General features: G+C 40.8%; 1 protein-coding gene across 1 annotated transcript in view; it reads right to left on the bottom strand.

Moving 5' to 3' along the window:
• RYR3 (ryanodine receptor 3) overlaps positions 1-16,126 on the bottom strand; it is a 466,421-nt gene that overhangs the window by 204,291 nt on the left and 246,004 nt on the right. Inside the window, 2 exon segments of the mRNA XM_039843988.1 lie at positions 9,523-9,764; positions 11,479-11,612. Coding sequence (XP_039699922.1) covers positions 9,523-9,764; positions 11,479-11,612 — 376 coding nt within the window.

Raw genomic sequence — 16,126 nt, 5'->3', positions numbered from 1 at the left:
TTATACTCTGTATTGGTGACTTCTTTTGTTGTTGTTGCATATCTCTGTCGTAAGGGTTATCATTTTCTGACCTAACCTAGTGAGAAAATCTCCTCTCGCTTTTGTCATACCATCCCATTCTGAAAATTCTAAAAGTAAATTATCATAACCTTTTTACTCATCACCCTACCAAGTTTATATTACTATTGGGAAGAGAGCAATGAAGGAGAAGAAGTTAGTATTAAAATGGGGTTTCAGGCAGAAAACATAAAATGTATCTTGTTTCTTGATTACAAAAGTAATATATATTCATTATAAATGTTCATTGTATATAGAAAAGTATAAAAAAGGAAAAAATTAACTCAATAAAAAATGTTTCTACTCTTTCATATATATACTTTTCATTCAAACAGGGATATTGTAGGTTTAATAACTTTTTTCTATTTAACAGATTACATACATTTTACTGCATAATGAAATAGTCATTAGAAATAAATTTTAATGGGTTTATAATATGTCATGAAAGGTACATTAAAAAAATCCCCTTATGATGAGTGAGTTATTTATAAAGTTTGTATGTATATCTAGGCTATGTAATATTTCTATTCTCACCTTAGAACTATTTAAACTTTTTATTATTTAATGTTTTCAGTGGTTGCTGCTATTCTAGAAAGATTCTAAAATAAGTTGTGGCTTTTAAAATAGTAAAACTACTATGCTCTCTTTAATAAAAAAATTAGGTGTCCCCTTCTAGTTTTTTTGGGTGACTGACAAAACCATACTGTATTTACCACCCCCTAAACAGTAATGAGGCTTAACACTGCCAGATACTGTCCTTGGGGTTGGGGATCAAAGACAGAAGATCCAGTTCCTGCCCTTAAGAAGTCCATAGTCTGGTGGGAAATAAATATTCAAATAAAGAATTACGATTCATGAGAATCCAGAAATAAACCCACATATATTATAGGCAAATAAGTTTCAACAGAGGAGCTAAAAACATACAGTGAAGACAAGAAAGCCTCTTCAATAAATGATGCTGGGAAAATTGGAAAGCCGCGCAGAAAAGAATGAAACTAGGCTGCTATTTATCACTGTATACCAAAAAATTAACTCTAAATGGATCAAAGACCTAAATATAAGACCTGAAACAATAAAATGCATAGAAGGAAACATATGTATTAAACTTATGGACTGTGGTCTTATAGAAGATTTTATGAATTTGACCTCAAGGGCAAGGGAAGTAAAAGCAAAAATAAATGAATGAGACTACAACAAACTAAAAAGCTTTTGTGCAACAAAAGAAACCATCCGCAAAACAAAGAGGCAACCAACCAAATGGCAGAAGATATTTGCAAACACCTCTGATAAAGGGCTAATATCCAAAATATATAAGAAACTCATACAACTTAACAACAACAAAAAAACAATTGAATTAAAAAATGGGCAGAGGACCTGAACAGCCACTTCTCCCAAGAAGACATACAAATGGCCCACAGACATATGAAAAGATAATCGACTTCCCTAGCTATTAGGGATATGCAAATCAAAGCCACAATGAGATACTACCTCACACCAATTAGAATGGCTATCATCAACAGGACAAGTAATAATAAGTGTTGGAGAGGTTGTGGGGAAAAAGGAACCTTCATACACTGCTGGTGGGCATGTAAATTGGTAGAGCCACTACGGAAAATCGTACCAAGGTTCCTCAAAAAATTAAGAATAGGATTACATATGACCCACTAGTATGGGTATCTACCCCCCAAATGAAAAACATTTATCCATAAATATATGTGTACCTCTATTATTCAGTGTCCAAATCATGGAAACAACTGAAGTGTCCTTCATTAGATGATTGGATAAAAAAAATGCAGTACATATGTACAATGGAATATTAGTCATAAGATGAAATATTGCCATTTGCAACAACATGGATGGATCTTGAGATTATCATGCTAAGTAAAATAAGTCAGATAGAAAGGGTTGAGAACCATATAATTTCACTCATATCTGGAATATATAATCGAAAGCAACAAATGAACAAAACAAAAACTCATAGACATAGACTACAGTATAGTGGTTACCAGAAGGAAAGGTGGGAGTGGGGAGGTAGATATGGGTAGAGGGGGTCAAATATATGGTGATGGAAGGAGATTAAATTTGGGTGGTAAACACAGTGCAATATACAGATGATGTGTTGTAGAATTTTACACTTGAAACCTATATAATTTTATTAACCAATGCCACTCCAATAAATTTAATTAAAAAAACTAAAAACAAAACAAAACAAAAAACAACAACAAAAAAAACCCCTACAATCCAGTATAAGTATTGGAACCAAGGAGATGCTTTCTAGAGGTAGAGAGTGTCAAGTTAACTTGAAGATGAAAAGTTCAATAGATAAACAAGAAAAGAGCATTCCAGACAGAAAGAACAGCCTATGCAAAAGGAGTACATGACATCCAGTAAGTCTTCATTTAACATGGTCGATAGGTTCTTGGAAATTTCATCTTTAAGCAAAATGACATATAAGAAAACCCATTTTACCGTAGGTTAATTGATATAAACAAGGGTTAAGTTCTACTTAACTGGCATATTTCTGGTCACAAAATCATCACCAAATTTCTATATAATGACCCAAAACACTTCTATTATTAAACACTGAAATGTGAGCTATACATACATTTATGAAAGATTAATAAGTAAGATGATGATTTTCCAACCCACTTATTCCAGTTCGGGGTTGCAGGTGGCCATAGCTCTCCCCGGCAGCTCAGGGCACAAGACGGGACCCGCCCTGGACAGGATGCCCTTCCATTGCAGGGCACACTCACACCCACACTCACTCAAACGGGGACAATTTAGACACTTCAGTTCACCTCACGTGCACATCTTTGGGATGTGGGAGAAAACCAGAGTGCCCGGAGAAAATGCACACAGACGTGAGGAAAGCATGAAAACTCCACTCAGACAGTGGCCCGGGCTGAGAATCAACTTTTTTTTCTCTCGTTAACATTATAACAAAGTGACATTGAACAAAACGTTATTTGAAGACCTGCTGTATTTGCAGAATGGCTAGAGTTTGGTGAGGCTGGCATGTGGGGACGGACGGAGGCTTGATGAGGAGAGGTGGCGGGGGAGTAAAGCTGGACTGGAACATTGAATCTGGGCTCCCTGCATCACATTAGTGCAACAGCACACAACACATTCAATGCATATTGGCATATTAGCCTGGGGTGGCCTTGGATTCTGTTTTTGTAACTTTATACCTTGTTTCATTACTAAGAATGAGGAGCAAGTTCCTCACTGCAGAACCTATTAGCCAACTTTATCTAAAACAGAACAAATCTAAGCCTAACTTGAAGAGTGTGTAGGTTTGACATCTTTCCAATTTCTCCATTTGAGGAGACTGAGTACTCTTAGCTCCTTTTATGGAGCTTAGATATCCTAGGTCCCAGCATCTTTTCCTCCTTATCATATTCAAGTATGTTATGAAAAGAGTCTATGACATTAAAACTCAGCAAACCTTGCTGTATTGCCTCGGTCTTAAGATTTTTTAATTTTCTATTAAAATGAACACTTCCTGCTGCAATTGTTCCTTGTTCAATTAGTTTTACTTCTAGAAAACATCGCTGTAATCATGTGGACAAATCCCAAGAGATTATTGTAAATTGGGGAAAACCAGAAACTAACTGCAACACGAGGTTGGACAATTACCTTTAAAAATATCCCCATTTTTTGGATAAAAATACAAATTAGAAGGACCTTTACCTTTCTGAGATCATATCAACAGGACAAAACCAACTGTGTTGAATTGTAAGTGCAGGGCCCTCTCTTCCCACACTTTCAGAGTTCATTGTTGGCTTCTCTGCTGGTCTTAGCTCCAGGCGGTAAAGATAAAAAGCAGCTTTCAGGGGTGGGGAGATACTCTTTATCTCTAGAGGTGCTCTGATGTCAGCAGAGGAGGCCAACTTTTGAGCTTTATTTAGCCTTCAGCATGCCGTAATTGCCACGTGCCTTTCTGAGGAAACTTGGCTGGGAGAATCTCTCCTGCCTGGCTTACTTTCTCAGTTGAATACCACCACCAAGACAAGTAATTACGTTCTTGTGGTAAGTAACACTGCCTTTTATCTCTTCTATTCTAACAGACTGGGTGCCAAAGAGAAGTTCTGTTGGAACTCTTGCTAAGTTCATCTATAGGCAAATTGAAATTATAGTCTATTTTTAAAACATATACAGTAGAGAATACAGAGTTGAGACCAATATTATCAAGAAACTAAAGGGAGAATGTTGATAATCACTGGAGAGAAGCATATTCTTAGCAAGTACTTAGAGCAATTTGTAATGGGAAGTCTATTTGAATAAAAGAGTCCATTTCATATAATATTCATGTTATAAAAGGTCATCTGATAAGTATACCTAGTTTTAAAATGTCATCTGATAAGTATACCTAGTTTTAAAATTTAAACAGTGTGAAGATTCTGAAACTAGAAAATGATGGAACTATGAGATTGCTATTGTACACTGTTTTATAAATTCTCATATATAGGAAGCAATTGCAGAAGGGTCCTGCACCTCACATTTAAATGAGATATTTGTCCTTCCTGTTGTTTTGTAATGAGGTGGCACTGGGAAGTGGTCTAGAAGACAGAGGGCTGAGTTCAAATCACAAGTCTTTACCTGCTACAAGAACCTGAACCTGCAATTTTACCAAAAAATCATCTTCTACATCTGTAAAATGGGTATAGTGATGTCAACGTTATGCTGTAAAGAACTGTTTGCAAGATACTATTATTATTCCTATGCTTTTGATGAAACGAATAACTGAAGTCCTGTGTACCACTTGAGAGGCAGTAACTCATAGTGGTTGAGGGACATTTCTAGAACCAGACTTCCTGGCTTGAGTCCTGCCTCTGTTGCTATCTGTGTGCCCTTGGGCAAGTCACTTATGTGGACGTAAGTTTCCTCATATGTCAAATGAAAATGATAATGTTGTGGGGCTGTTGTGGGTTTTGAATAAATTATTCTACGTAGAGTGATTAGAAGGAGTGTCTGATACTTTGTAACCCACAATAAATGCTATTATTATTGTTTTCGTTTCTGTAACTCCAGAAACTTTAATTATTAGGCTAACAGTAGATAAATTTGACAGAATTCTATTGGTATGTCTCCTGTAATATTAGGAAAAAATAATGTGGAGAATCTTAGCATTGAAGGCTGTGTTTAGGAAGTGAATTGAAAAATCACTGTATTGAGTCATAGAAATCTATATCCTTTTATCGAAAGACAGTGCTCAAAAACAGTCACTTTCAAATATGTTTAATGTATTTGAGTCCTTTTAGAACAACCAACAAAAATGCAATGCTCTAGAAAGGAAAAGTGAAGTTGTTGCAGAGAATGTTTCTAAGTTGCCGGAACTGCTTTTGGAGATATTAAGAACTCTGAGTAATCCACCCACTGGGACATGCTGGGAAGTTCCATGGCCTCTGCTGGTCTGAAGAAACCTCCCAACTTAGAGGCTCAGGCCCACCTGAAGGTCCCAGGAAGCTCAGAAAGGCCATTCCCAACCTAGCATTTTCAGATAAAGGGAAAAGCTATTTGATCATCTGCTGCACATCTTCAAATTAACCCTAGGATATCTTACTGAGGGATGCAGTTTATTTTGATGAGTAACATAGGCAGCTGAAAACACTGATGCTCAGCATTTCCATCGCCCCAGGCCCTGCAGAGCTTGACATTACAACATAAACATGAATACTTAGGCATCTGGAAAGAGAGGGGATCCAAATATATAAACATGCTGGTGTTCTGCAGACCTCAGATCCTCTCCATGGAGCACTGAGGTTGACTAGGTCTGAGTCGCAGGGGGTTCTGTTTAGATAGACAAACCAATACTCTGGGATTCATTATAGTATGGAGAAAGGTAAAGACCCTCTTATACAAATTAGACTGTAAAGATAAGTTATCTTGATGACTCATAAGTCATAATAAATCAGGAGGCACAATTTCACTCCATTCATTCACTTCCTGTATCACTTACCTCTTGGGAAGGTAAATTCCTCTGCTCATTCCAATTTCACAAGGGAAAAAGCTGTTAAAGGAGTGGATGTGAGTTCCTCCCGTGAAACTGCTCCCTAGCCAGTAACATACCATAACAGGCTGCTCTGAGCCAAATTAACATACCAACATAACATACCAGACTGCTCTGAGCCAAATTCACCCTCCAAATGCAGATCTGAAAGGTTACACGAAGGCCATGTCAGGAGGGGGAAAGTGATGCCATGACAAGAGTCATTCCTCCAAAAGGAAAATCAGGCAGAGGTGACTCAAGATTCTGTAGAGAGGGTTGAGCAGGGGTGAGACAGGAGATAGTTCTACATCTGATGCTTGAAAGTAAATTCATAGGCTTCACTGGTTAAATAGACCTATTAAGCCTGCTCTCTTGCTACAAAGAGAAAAAAGCTCATTGATTCTCCCAGGATGTCACTTTGAAACTTCCTTTCCCATTTGGCACGAGACTTGGGTTCTTTATCACCATAGGATGGGCCTACTCTCATGGTCTCGAGTGAAGTACCCAGAACTCTGGACTTGATCTCTGTGATTATAGTGTACTTCTTAGGCAATGAGGAAAGGGAAAACCATATTTTCTGGGTAGCTAGTGTGTGTCAAGAACTTCATGTCCCTTATCTCGTTTAAACTTTATAGGAGCCATATAGCATATCTTCATTTTATATGAGGAAAACAAGTCTGATAGGTTAAGTAATTTACTAAATGTCAAAAAAGAAGCTGGGATTCAAACCCAGGCAAAACTCCAAAGCCATGCTGTTCCTTATTGACTCTTCCCAATGACAAAGCATTAGGGGCCCTGCAATTCTTGCCAATGACTGTAACATCTCCCATGCTTTACACCTATCATAGACCAGTTCAAGGCAGTGGCTTAATTTATACACACAGATTGGTTTAAAGTTAATGGACCTGGGCATTTATATCTCAAGGAAAAGGAGAAAAATTGTTACATTCAGTTTCCAATATCTCCCCCTAGACACCCTCCATTCCCTCCTACAGCAGGTAAGTTGGAGTGCCATTTCCATTTCATTTCTTCATCAGACAATTACCTTTTTTATCAGAGAGTCTGAAATTCACTGCTGTCTTGGTGGGAGTCATTAACAGAAACCTTATTTCTTCAAGCTGGAGCACATGCTGACATATTTACCTGCAGAGCCTTCTGCAAGATATATGTTCCCCATGTGCTGGTTGAGGAATTGAAATAATACTCAGACCCACGGAAGCTTTTTGTTTTGGTGAGCATGAAAAGTATAAATCTTCTACTGTTTTTTTCCACATCTATTCAGGTGCTGAAACTGAGGGGTGAAGTTCTCTGAATGCACCTAGATGGCATTTTATTACTAAGTGTGGGTAGTGTTCAGAGAGCCACAGTCAGCTTTTGAAAAGCTAAGTCTCAAGCCTCCTTCCCTTATCTCTAATCTTAAGAGCCATTGCTATGATGACTGGTATGGGCTTGGCACATTCACGTCTCTGGTTTTCAGAGGAGGCAGGACAAGAGGAATGAGGAGAGCACTGTTCACTCCTGTGCACTATACAGGAATGATACACAATTAGATAGATGTTCAGGACCTGAAATGCACAGACAGCAGCTCTTTTTGGATACACAATGAGTGGGTTCTCTGCCTCCTGACTGATTGATGCATTCGTTTTGCAAATTTTACAGAGAGATATACTAAGGGCCCCATGTACTGCTGCAAAGTCTGGAAAAGACCGAGCAATTTTTTTTTCTTTGAGATTGGTTAGTTTCTCTTTGAAATAAGGATCTGATTTGCTTCATCCAGGGTTCTAGGTGTGCTTCATATTTCCTTAACCAATCCCCACATGAAGTTCTCTTCAGGTATAAACTGGGATCCAGAAAATAATGTTGACATACAGTGATGAGATGGCAGGAGATGAGTAGCAATCAGCAGGAAGTGGGGTAATAATTTTTTCAAATCGATTCGGTCATTCCTTCGCAGATTCCATCCTACCGAACTCAGCTGTGGATGTGTAAAAGTGCAATAACTCTTTCTTTTCAAATCGCTTCCACAGAGACATCTTTCTGAGAATCTTATGAAATATGATGATTACTTAAGCTAAAGGCTACTAATGTACAGCCACAGACTTAGTGGCTCCATGATGGTGCTCTGAGAACCAAGAAGGGAGGATCCACCCCCATCCTCCATGAAGACAGAACTAGGGAAGGTTAAATCGGGAGGACAAGAAAACAACAGGACAAGACTTTCACTTACTCTAACCCATCACCCTGTTTTGCATCCACTTTTGTTCATATCACGCTGTCCCTTGGACACACAAAACATAGACAGAGACTTTCTCTTTCTTCCCACAAATGACCCAGGACAAATAAGTATATAAATAAGTAAGTTTATACTATTCCTAAAAGTTCCAAAAATGTTTAAAATGAATGCATAAGAGCATACCCACACACAACCATATCGACCAATTGAAAATAAAGACAAACTGCAAGAAGCATGTTATCAAGACCTGAGCTAATGGTTTTAGCCTAAAAGCTAAGGGAAGAAGGAAAACGTGATGGATTCCCAGTTACAAAATAAAATGTCCAGGTTTGTCTTCGAGAGACAACTTTTTCCCTTGTACTGGATTTAAGGTAGGATGTATGTCACAGTTCCTTATATAAGAGGCATGTAGCATAATGCTTATGTAAGGGATTTCTATAAGGGAAACGATGTCTCCAATTGCAGTTTTGCAAAAGATATAGATTAGACATGTTGTGGACAGCAGACAGCAGAGGTAGAGTTCTTGTTCTAGGGAAAAAGCATGAGTGTTCTTACAGAAGCCCAGGCAAAAGCCAACCCATTCCTTTCACAGGCACGGGCCGTGGACATGTTTGGGGCAAACATTAATGTTCATCTTAAAAAAAAAAGAAGAGCTTTGGATTTTTTAAAAAGTTTAGCAACTACTATACGTCAGATAGTGATCCAGACCTTTTATAAATTGTATCGTGAAGCAACACGTTACTCTGACAAGATGATGAATGTGTAGTCAGATCTGGATCCTGCCCGGTGTGACTATGATTACTTAAATATTTTTGTGCCTCAGTTTCCACAACTGTAACATGGGGTTCAATATTATCTAAAGGGGTCACTGTAAGGGTAAAATGAGAGGAAAAAAATGTACAAAAGGCATATAGCTCACTGCCAAGTAAATAAATGCTGTCTTCTTCTCTGTTTGAACTAGAACCCTGAGATCTTATGCAATTAAGATCGTAAGGATACAAACACTGAGCTTGAGAAAAGTGATCTGTCCTAGACCATGCAGCTGGTAGTGCCAGAGTCATGGTTTAGAATCAAGACAGTCTCATTTCGGATCTGATGCTCTTCCCTCCTAAGCATCTATTTAGTTGAGACTCTTGAGTCTATGTCATTTAAACAGATGTGATCATTACAGCTCCAATAATCTAAACCTCAGTCATTTCCAGTAAGAGAAAAGGGGCCTAAGCACTGGAAAAGTACTCACCTGACCAAAGGTGAAGTCCATCAAAGCCATAGGAGTACAGGTCATCGCCAACGCCGTTGCCTCCCCATCCTTCTCCGCCTCCAGGGTACGGAGCATAGCCTGAGGAAGAGGCCCAGCCCACCCGCAAGTGTGTGGGCTCTGCTGTTAGGAAGGGGTCCACTTGGTCGATAATGAGCTCGAAGTACCACTTCTTGTACTGTGCTGAGCCCTCAGCGACCCCCAGCAAGATATTTGGTCGAATACTGAAATGAAACATGACACAGGGGGCATTTACCGACTCATAAAAACTGAAGAAGCAAACTGAACCAGACCACGAGAGGCATTGGCCCAATTAAACCCAAGAGCAATTTTGTGTCTTTTGTATTGTTTTAAAGTTCTTTGTGGGAGGTGTTAAGACAACACTAATTCCATTAAAAAATAAAAGGCTCTCTCTCTCTCTTTAAATGTTCCATTCAAGACAACCAACATTTACTGAGTGCCAGTCATAGGTAAAGATGTTAAAAATGTCATACAGAGTTGCATGACTATATACATACCCTTGTTTTTTACTGTAAGTGAAAGAAATGACTTACTTGAGTTCCATTTTCTGGTAAATAGGTTTAACTACCCCCCGCAGCTTGTCACCCAAGCATTATTAACAACAACAGCCTCTTGAAAGCATTAAGAAGTCACATTAGAAATAAGCTGGCCAGAGAAGACAAATACTGCATGGTATCACTTACATGTGAAATCTAAAAAAAAAAAGTTCAACTCGTAGAGACAGTAGAAAAGTAAGTGGTGTCAGGGGCTGGGAGGGGAACATTGTAGGAAATAGGGAGAGGCTGGCAAAAGGGTACAAACTTTCAGTCGTGAGTAAGTTCTGAGGATCTAAGGCAAAACATGGTGGCTGTAGTTGATAACAGTGTACTGCATAATTGAAATTGCTGAGAGAGTAAAACTTACGTGTTCTCACGAAAAAGGTAAATATGTGGGGTGATGAATGTGATAATTAACTCTGGGAAGAATTCTTTTACAATATGTATGTGTGTCAAATCATCACATTATACACTTTAAACATCTTACCATATGGTTGGTCAATCATACTTCAAAATAGTTCACAAAAATATAATTCAACCCAGATGACAGGAAAGAGGATGGGGGAAGAAGTCACTCTTAGGCAACCTTGTCAAGGGCTACAGGTTTCGATGTATCCAACAAAATGATTAAGGGCTTGAGGCAAAACACTTGGAGTTTTTCTGTGAGGTCTACTCTTCTGGGCTGGGGTGATATCCCACTTTGGGTGGGCAGGGAAAAACCAGGCTGGTACCAAGAAGAAAAAAATGTATAAATGGCTCAGGTCTGCTGGCTGTTTTACACTTCAGAGAGGAGGGTCTTCTCTCACACTGTAGATTAGGAAGTCAGTCTAGGTGGAAAGTTGCTGAAGAACCTGAGGCCTGCCTAGTCCAGGCACAATGGGTTCACACAATTTGTATGTGGCCTCACGTAGGACCAGCAGCCTAGGATTCTGCCCACGTCCATCCTTTTCCACACTGACCTTCATGGAATATTCCTGGGGTAAATGGCCAAGTGCCAGAGGACACAAGAAACCACATGAGACATCCATTTTCTAAGAGATTCTTTGAAAAAATGTTGGTATATCAAAATAAAAATGAGTATGTTATAAAGAAGGTACAAGATCTGCATTAATGTTTAAAATAAAACATGGTAAAATAAAAACTTACAGCCAAATTCTTCAGCCCTGAGGTGATACATATCCTCCACCCTTGGCTACTCTAGGAGAAAGGGTTGAGAATCTCTCTGAGGCCCTAAAAATGTACACACATTTGTCTGTTCTTGTCTTATGTGCCCGAATTATCATAGAAATGATGTGTAGGTGGCTTTGGAGTTCACATCAGCCCTCTTCCTTCCCTGTCTGGATACAAGATAACCATTTTGGAATAACGGTGAAGGCTTTACCTTGTCACATTGTTAATCAGCCGTGTCTGCAGGAGCAGGTTTCTCCTGGGAAGCAAGTTGTCACAGATCAGATTTTGGTTGGCTCTCACTGCAACCCCATTGCAGAGACAGAGGGAGCACAGCACATCCAGAACCTGCAGCAGGGCACAACCACCAAACCTCAGGGTCACCAGCAGGGCAGTGTGGGCACGACCTGATTGCCAGGACACATGAAGGAAAAAGGCCTAATGCAGGGTAGGGGCTAGGTGAAAGGTGGGAAGACCTGTCCAGAGTAAAGAAAGCCTCATCTCCATCACCAGGCATAAGTGAAGCCTTCTGCTTCTTGGGGAAATGAGGCTGGGCTTCCTTCCAGCCCCTCTGCCACAGTCCTGTGACCCTTTCTTGCAAACTGCATGTCACTTGTGGATACTGTTCTGTTAAAGTGGATAAGAGTCTGAGCTCTGAAGACAGACTGCCTAGGTTAATATCCCAGCCAGGGCAAGGACTAAGGTGGGGTGAGGCGTCCAGGGCACAAAATCCAGGCACCACTCTCTCTCGGAGTTGTGCACTAACAGGTGTGTGGGCTAGAAGCCCCTCCATCGGTCACGAACTGAAAGCTGTGCTCCCACCCAGCCTGCACAGCCCTCTTCATGAAGGGCACTCAGATTCCCATTTGGCTAAGGTCCCTTGCAAATAGCAGGCTTGGGAATCTCGTGTGGGTGGGGTAGAGGTGAGAGCAGGGCAGATTCCAGTTTGTGGGTCTCTCGCTGTGATATTATTAAAACCCATTTAATGTACCCTTATATTCCTAGAAATCAACATTCAAAAACATTTCACCTGCTCTCCTTCTCCCCTCTAGAGTGATGGCAAACCTGCTAGAGCATATAGATTCAGGTGGTCCCCGAATCTATGAGACCAGCCACCAAGCTGTTTCTGTTCCTTTTTACTTCCCAGCTGCCTGGGAAGGAGGAACAGTCCCTGGCCGCCTCCATCACATCCTGTTGTCCACTCTGTCTCCTTGTGCAGCATCCTTCCTCATTCCAATTTTGTGTTGCTAGTGTGGCAGAACAACCTGTGCTGGGCCAGGCACTGATCCTCCCTCTCTCCCTAAAGGGAGGACCATGAAGACAGTAGTGATAAGTAACAGCTAGGATTGTGGCAGGCTGCGCCGACAGGCAGAGAGGTGGCCGCGTTTCAGTCTTTCAAAATGGCCACTGAAGACTCAGTGCTTGCTGAGATTAGATGGCTTCAGGTTGTTGGTGGCATTTGTATCCATAATTCTGACAAACCAATTTTCCACCTGACTTTAGATAAATACAAAGCACATTTATGGGACAAGCAGAAAGAATTCCAAAGGCGGTTTTACAAACTCCATGAAATGTATGGGCCGTGGAACTGAAAATCCAGAAGATAATTTATCACTCTAAGAGCCATAGATGACCAGGAAATTAAATACTCATCATTGGGCCTATCCCATGTTTTCGTCTGTTTTGCCTTGAGTGACAGCCACAGGAGCCTTGCCGTCATTGCCTGAGGGAAAACAGAGTTTAATCCACATACAATAGGTACCAGCAGGGAGAAAAAGGGCTCTGTGAAAAGCACACAGCCTAATAGAGTAGTGCCTTGCCTATGAATAAATGGTGCGATAAAGAATCATGGCTGAGGTTGTTTAGGCTGTTTCAGAAGGCCTATCTTTCGGTAAAATAGGAAATAGGGATACACTTCCTTTTCTAAAAAAGCTTAAATGGGTTCTACTATAACTGAAAGGAATGTAGGGCGGGCCAGTCTACCATAGGGGACTCACAGGCACTGTACCTATAGGTCATCTATACTTTCTGATGAAGAGGGAACATTTCAGCAGCCTCTGGAATGTGTGGCTTGCTGAGTGGTCACCAGACTCCCATTTCCCTCTCATCCTGAGCACATAAGAGGCTACATTTCTCAGGTCCGCTGGACATTATATGAGGTTATGTGACTGGGTTCTGTCCACCGAAAAGTAAGTACTTTGCTTTCAGAGACATACTGGCCCCTAAAACCCGCCATAGTCCTCTGTGCATTGTCTCTTTCCAACTATATGTAGAAATCCAAGGAAGGATTACAAAACCCAGAGTCTCCTTACTCTAAGTGTGATCCAGCAGCCCTGGTATCACCTAGGAGCTTGCCAGAATTACTATTACTTAGACATCACCCTCCCGGCTTCCCAGATCAGAGACTTAATTGTAATACAATCCCCAGGAGATTCTCGAGCACATTGAAGCCTGTGAAGTCTGTCCTAGGGGATGGGGGAATGGCTAAAGGAAGGAATCTGTGTCAATGACCACACAGAATAAAGCCCTCCCATCAATTGGCCTCGGCCTGAGACGAGGCCTGTATGTATATATGTGAGCCTCCATCCATTCAAGGTGAGATGGGAGTGGCTTCTGGCTCCACTCATTCTTTTTTTTTTTTTTTTACTCATTTATTACACCTTCAACCATGTGTATTAAATGCCTGCCATGTATAACATATGAGCTTGGCACTATGGAGATTAAATACAACGATGATCCCTGCTGTGAAGGAACATAGAGTCTGTGGGAGAAATATGTGTGTAAACATTAACTATAGTACAAGGCAGAGTGGAACCACCAAGAAATAGTGCAAGCTATACAAGGATTGAGGAGAGGAGACCATGTCCAACTGGAATAAGAAAAAGCTTTGCAGAGGAAGTGGCATTTGAACTAAGTTTTGAAGGGAAGACAGAATTCTGATGGGTTCTGGAAAAGTAGGGAGTGAGAAGCTGAGGGATCAAGGAGCAGGGTGCATTCAGAAAAATGGGGAGTGGGGAGGGCACCCCACTCCTGCCCTTTTCGCTCCTAAGATTGTGTTCTTCTCCACCTTGCTGACCTCAAATGTGATCATACTTTAGATGAGCGGCAAAGCTTTCTGTGGCAGGGATAGAGCTGGCAAATGAAAACTCAGAGAGGAAGAAGAGGTATAATAATTGCCACTACTGTAAATACTCTATTCTAAGCATGTGATCGCCGTGGGGCTCAGTACAGAAAGGGGTTTCTCAAACCCATGAGATATACAAACTTTTTTTTTTTTAAATGTCATGACCCTGAAGACCACCTTCATGGCCCCTCAAACTCCAGTTTTAGAAACATGAACTTATCATCAGAAAATGCCTTCTAATTGTGAATCCTTCACTGCGAAGTTTTGTATTTAGATAACCATAAAAACAAGAACATAAAATGAAACATATTCTCACAAAACATGTGGACCTGAAGAACATGTTCATCAGAGACTTCAGCTTGAGAAACCTGGAAGGAATATTAACCTGGGAGTTGGGAGACCTAGTCTGTCATTAATTAGCCCCACGGCCTCTGGCAAGTTGCTTTACATCTCTGAGCCCGTGTTCCAGCCTTGTTTCTGCCTCTGTCAAGTAGAAATAATAATAATGCCACTTCATGGCATCACGATGAGAACTAAAAATAATGCACGTGAACACTGAGGACAGTACCTAGCATTTGTCCAATGGAAAATAAATGTTAGCTATCATCATCCTCATTATTACCGTTGCTGTCACTGGAGGATTTGGGAGGTGACTTGCAGCTCTAAATTTCTGCATATACTTTAGTCACTGTCTTCATGGAAAACGATGTGAATAGGTCAGAGACACCTAAAACACTAGAGATGGAGAGAACAGAGCAGCCTGAATAGGAAACCACCACCTTGGCATCTTCCAGGCAAAGACAGTGTTGCAATGGAAGTCTGGCCTGCACTCAGCACACCCTTTGCACAGCTATCACAAATACCCCGCTGACGATCTGAGACTGGGCTTTTCTTTGAATTCATGGCAAGTCAGCCATCATCCAAAAATCTATCAAAAGACGAAAAGGGACGTCCTTGAAGAGACGTTGCGTACCGAGCCCACACTGCCTGGCACTTCGACAACAATGCCAGAATTTCTCAAACAGTGTCTTGGTTCCTGAAGATTAAAGACCTCTGCTAGTGCACTTGGGTGACATGTCAGGCCAGGTATTGATTCCTAGCAAAGTACTTCAGCTTATTAGGCCTCAGTTTTCTCAACTGTGGCATAGGCAGAATAGTAATCAACTTGCTGTCACGTGTCATCCATTAAATTCTTTGTGGCTTTTGGCTAAAAGATGCCGTAACAAAGCTGGTTATTTATTAAGTGCACTGCACGGCGTAATCATAAAGAAGTCCTAGGACAGTGACACAGGAGCAGCTTTCTCCCTGACATCTGCACGTAGCTCATGGTTCAGACCACGTGTTACTCAGGCACTTATCAATTATTCTCATTACACTTTGCAGATGGGAAGAAACATGTTGGAACATCCAGAAGCTGGACCAAAGCTGGAGCCTCATGCCTGCTTTTGATTTACTACCTTTGGGAAAGCAATTACAGACCCTACATATTTCTTTCTTTTCTTTGCCAAGTAATTTCACAGATGCTAAGGACCATGGCTTTTTGGCTTTTTCGAATGACACATATCATGTGAGCAATGCTGCAGAGGCTCGTTCTCCTGGACCCTCCAAGACGTGTCTTAAATGATGGCAAGCAGAGAGGGCCAGTGATTAGGCTGAGTTCTCCTCACTCTTCAGGAGCCCAGATGCTGTCCCTCATGTCCAATCACGCCATCTGCTCTTGAAATGCACTCCCCCTCAG

The sequence above is a fragment of the Pteropus medius genome, unplaced genomic scaffold (assembly GCF_902729225.1).
Source record: "Pteropus medius unplaced genomic scaffold, Ma_sr-lr_union100, whole genome shotgun sequence".
Lineage (NCBI taxonomy): Eukaryota > Metazoa > Chordata > Mammalia > Chiroptera > Pteropodidae > Pteropus > Pteropus medius.
This window is presented reverse-complemented; position numbering and strand designations above follow the sequence as displayed.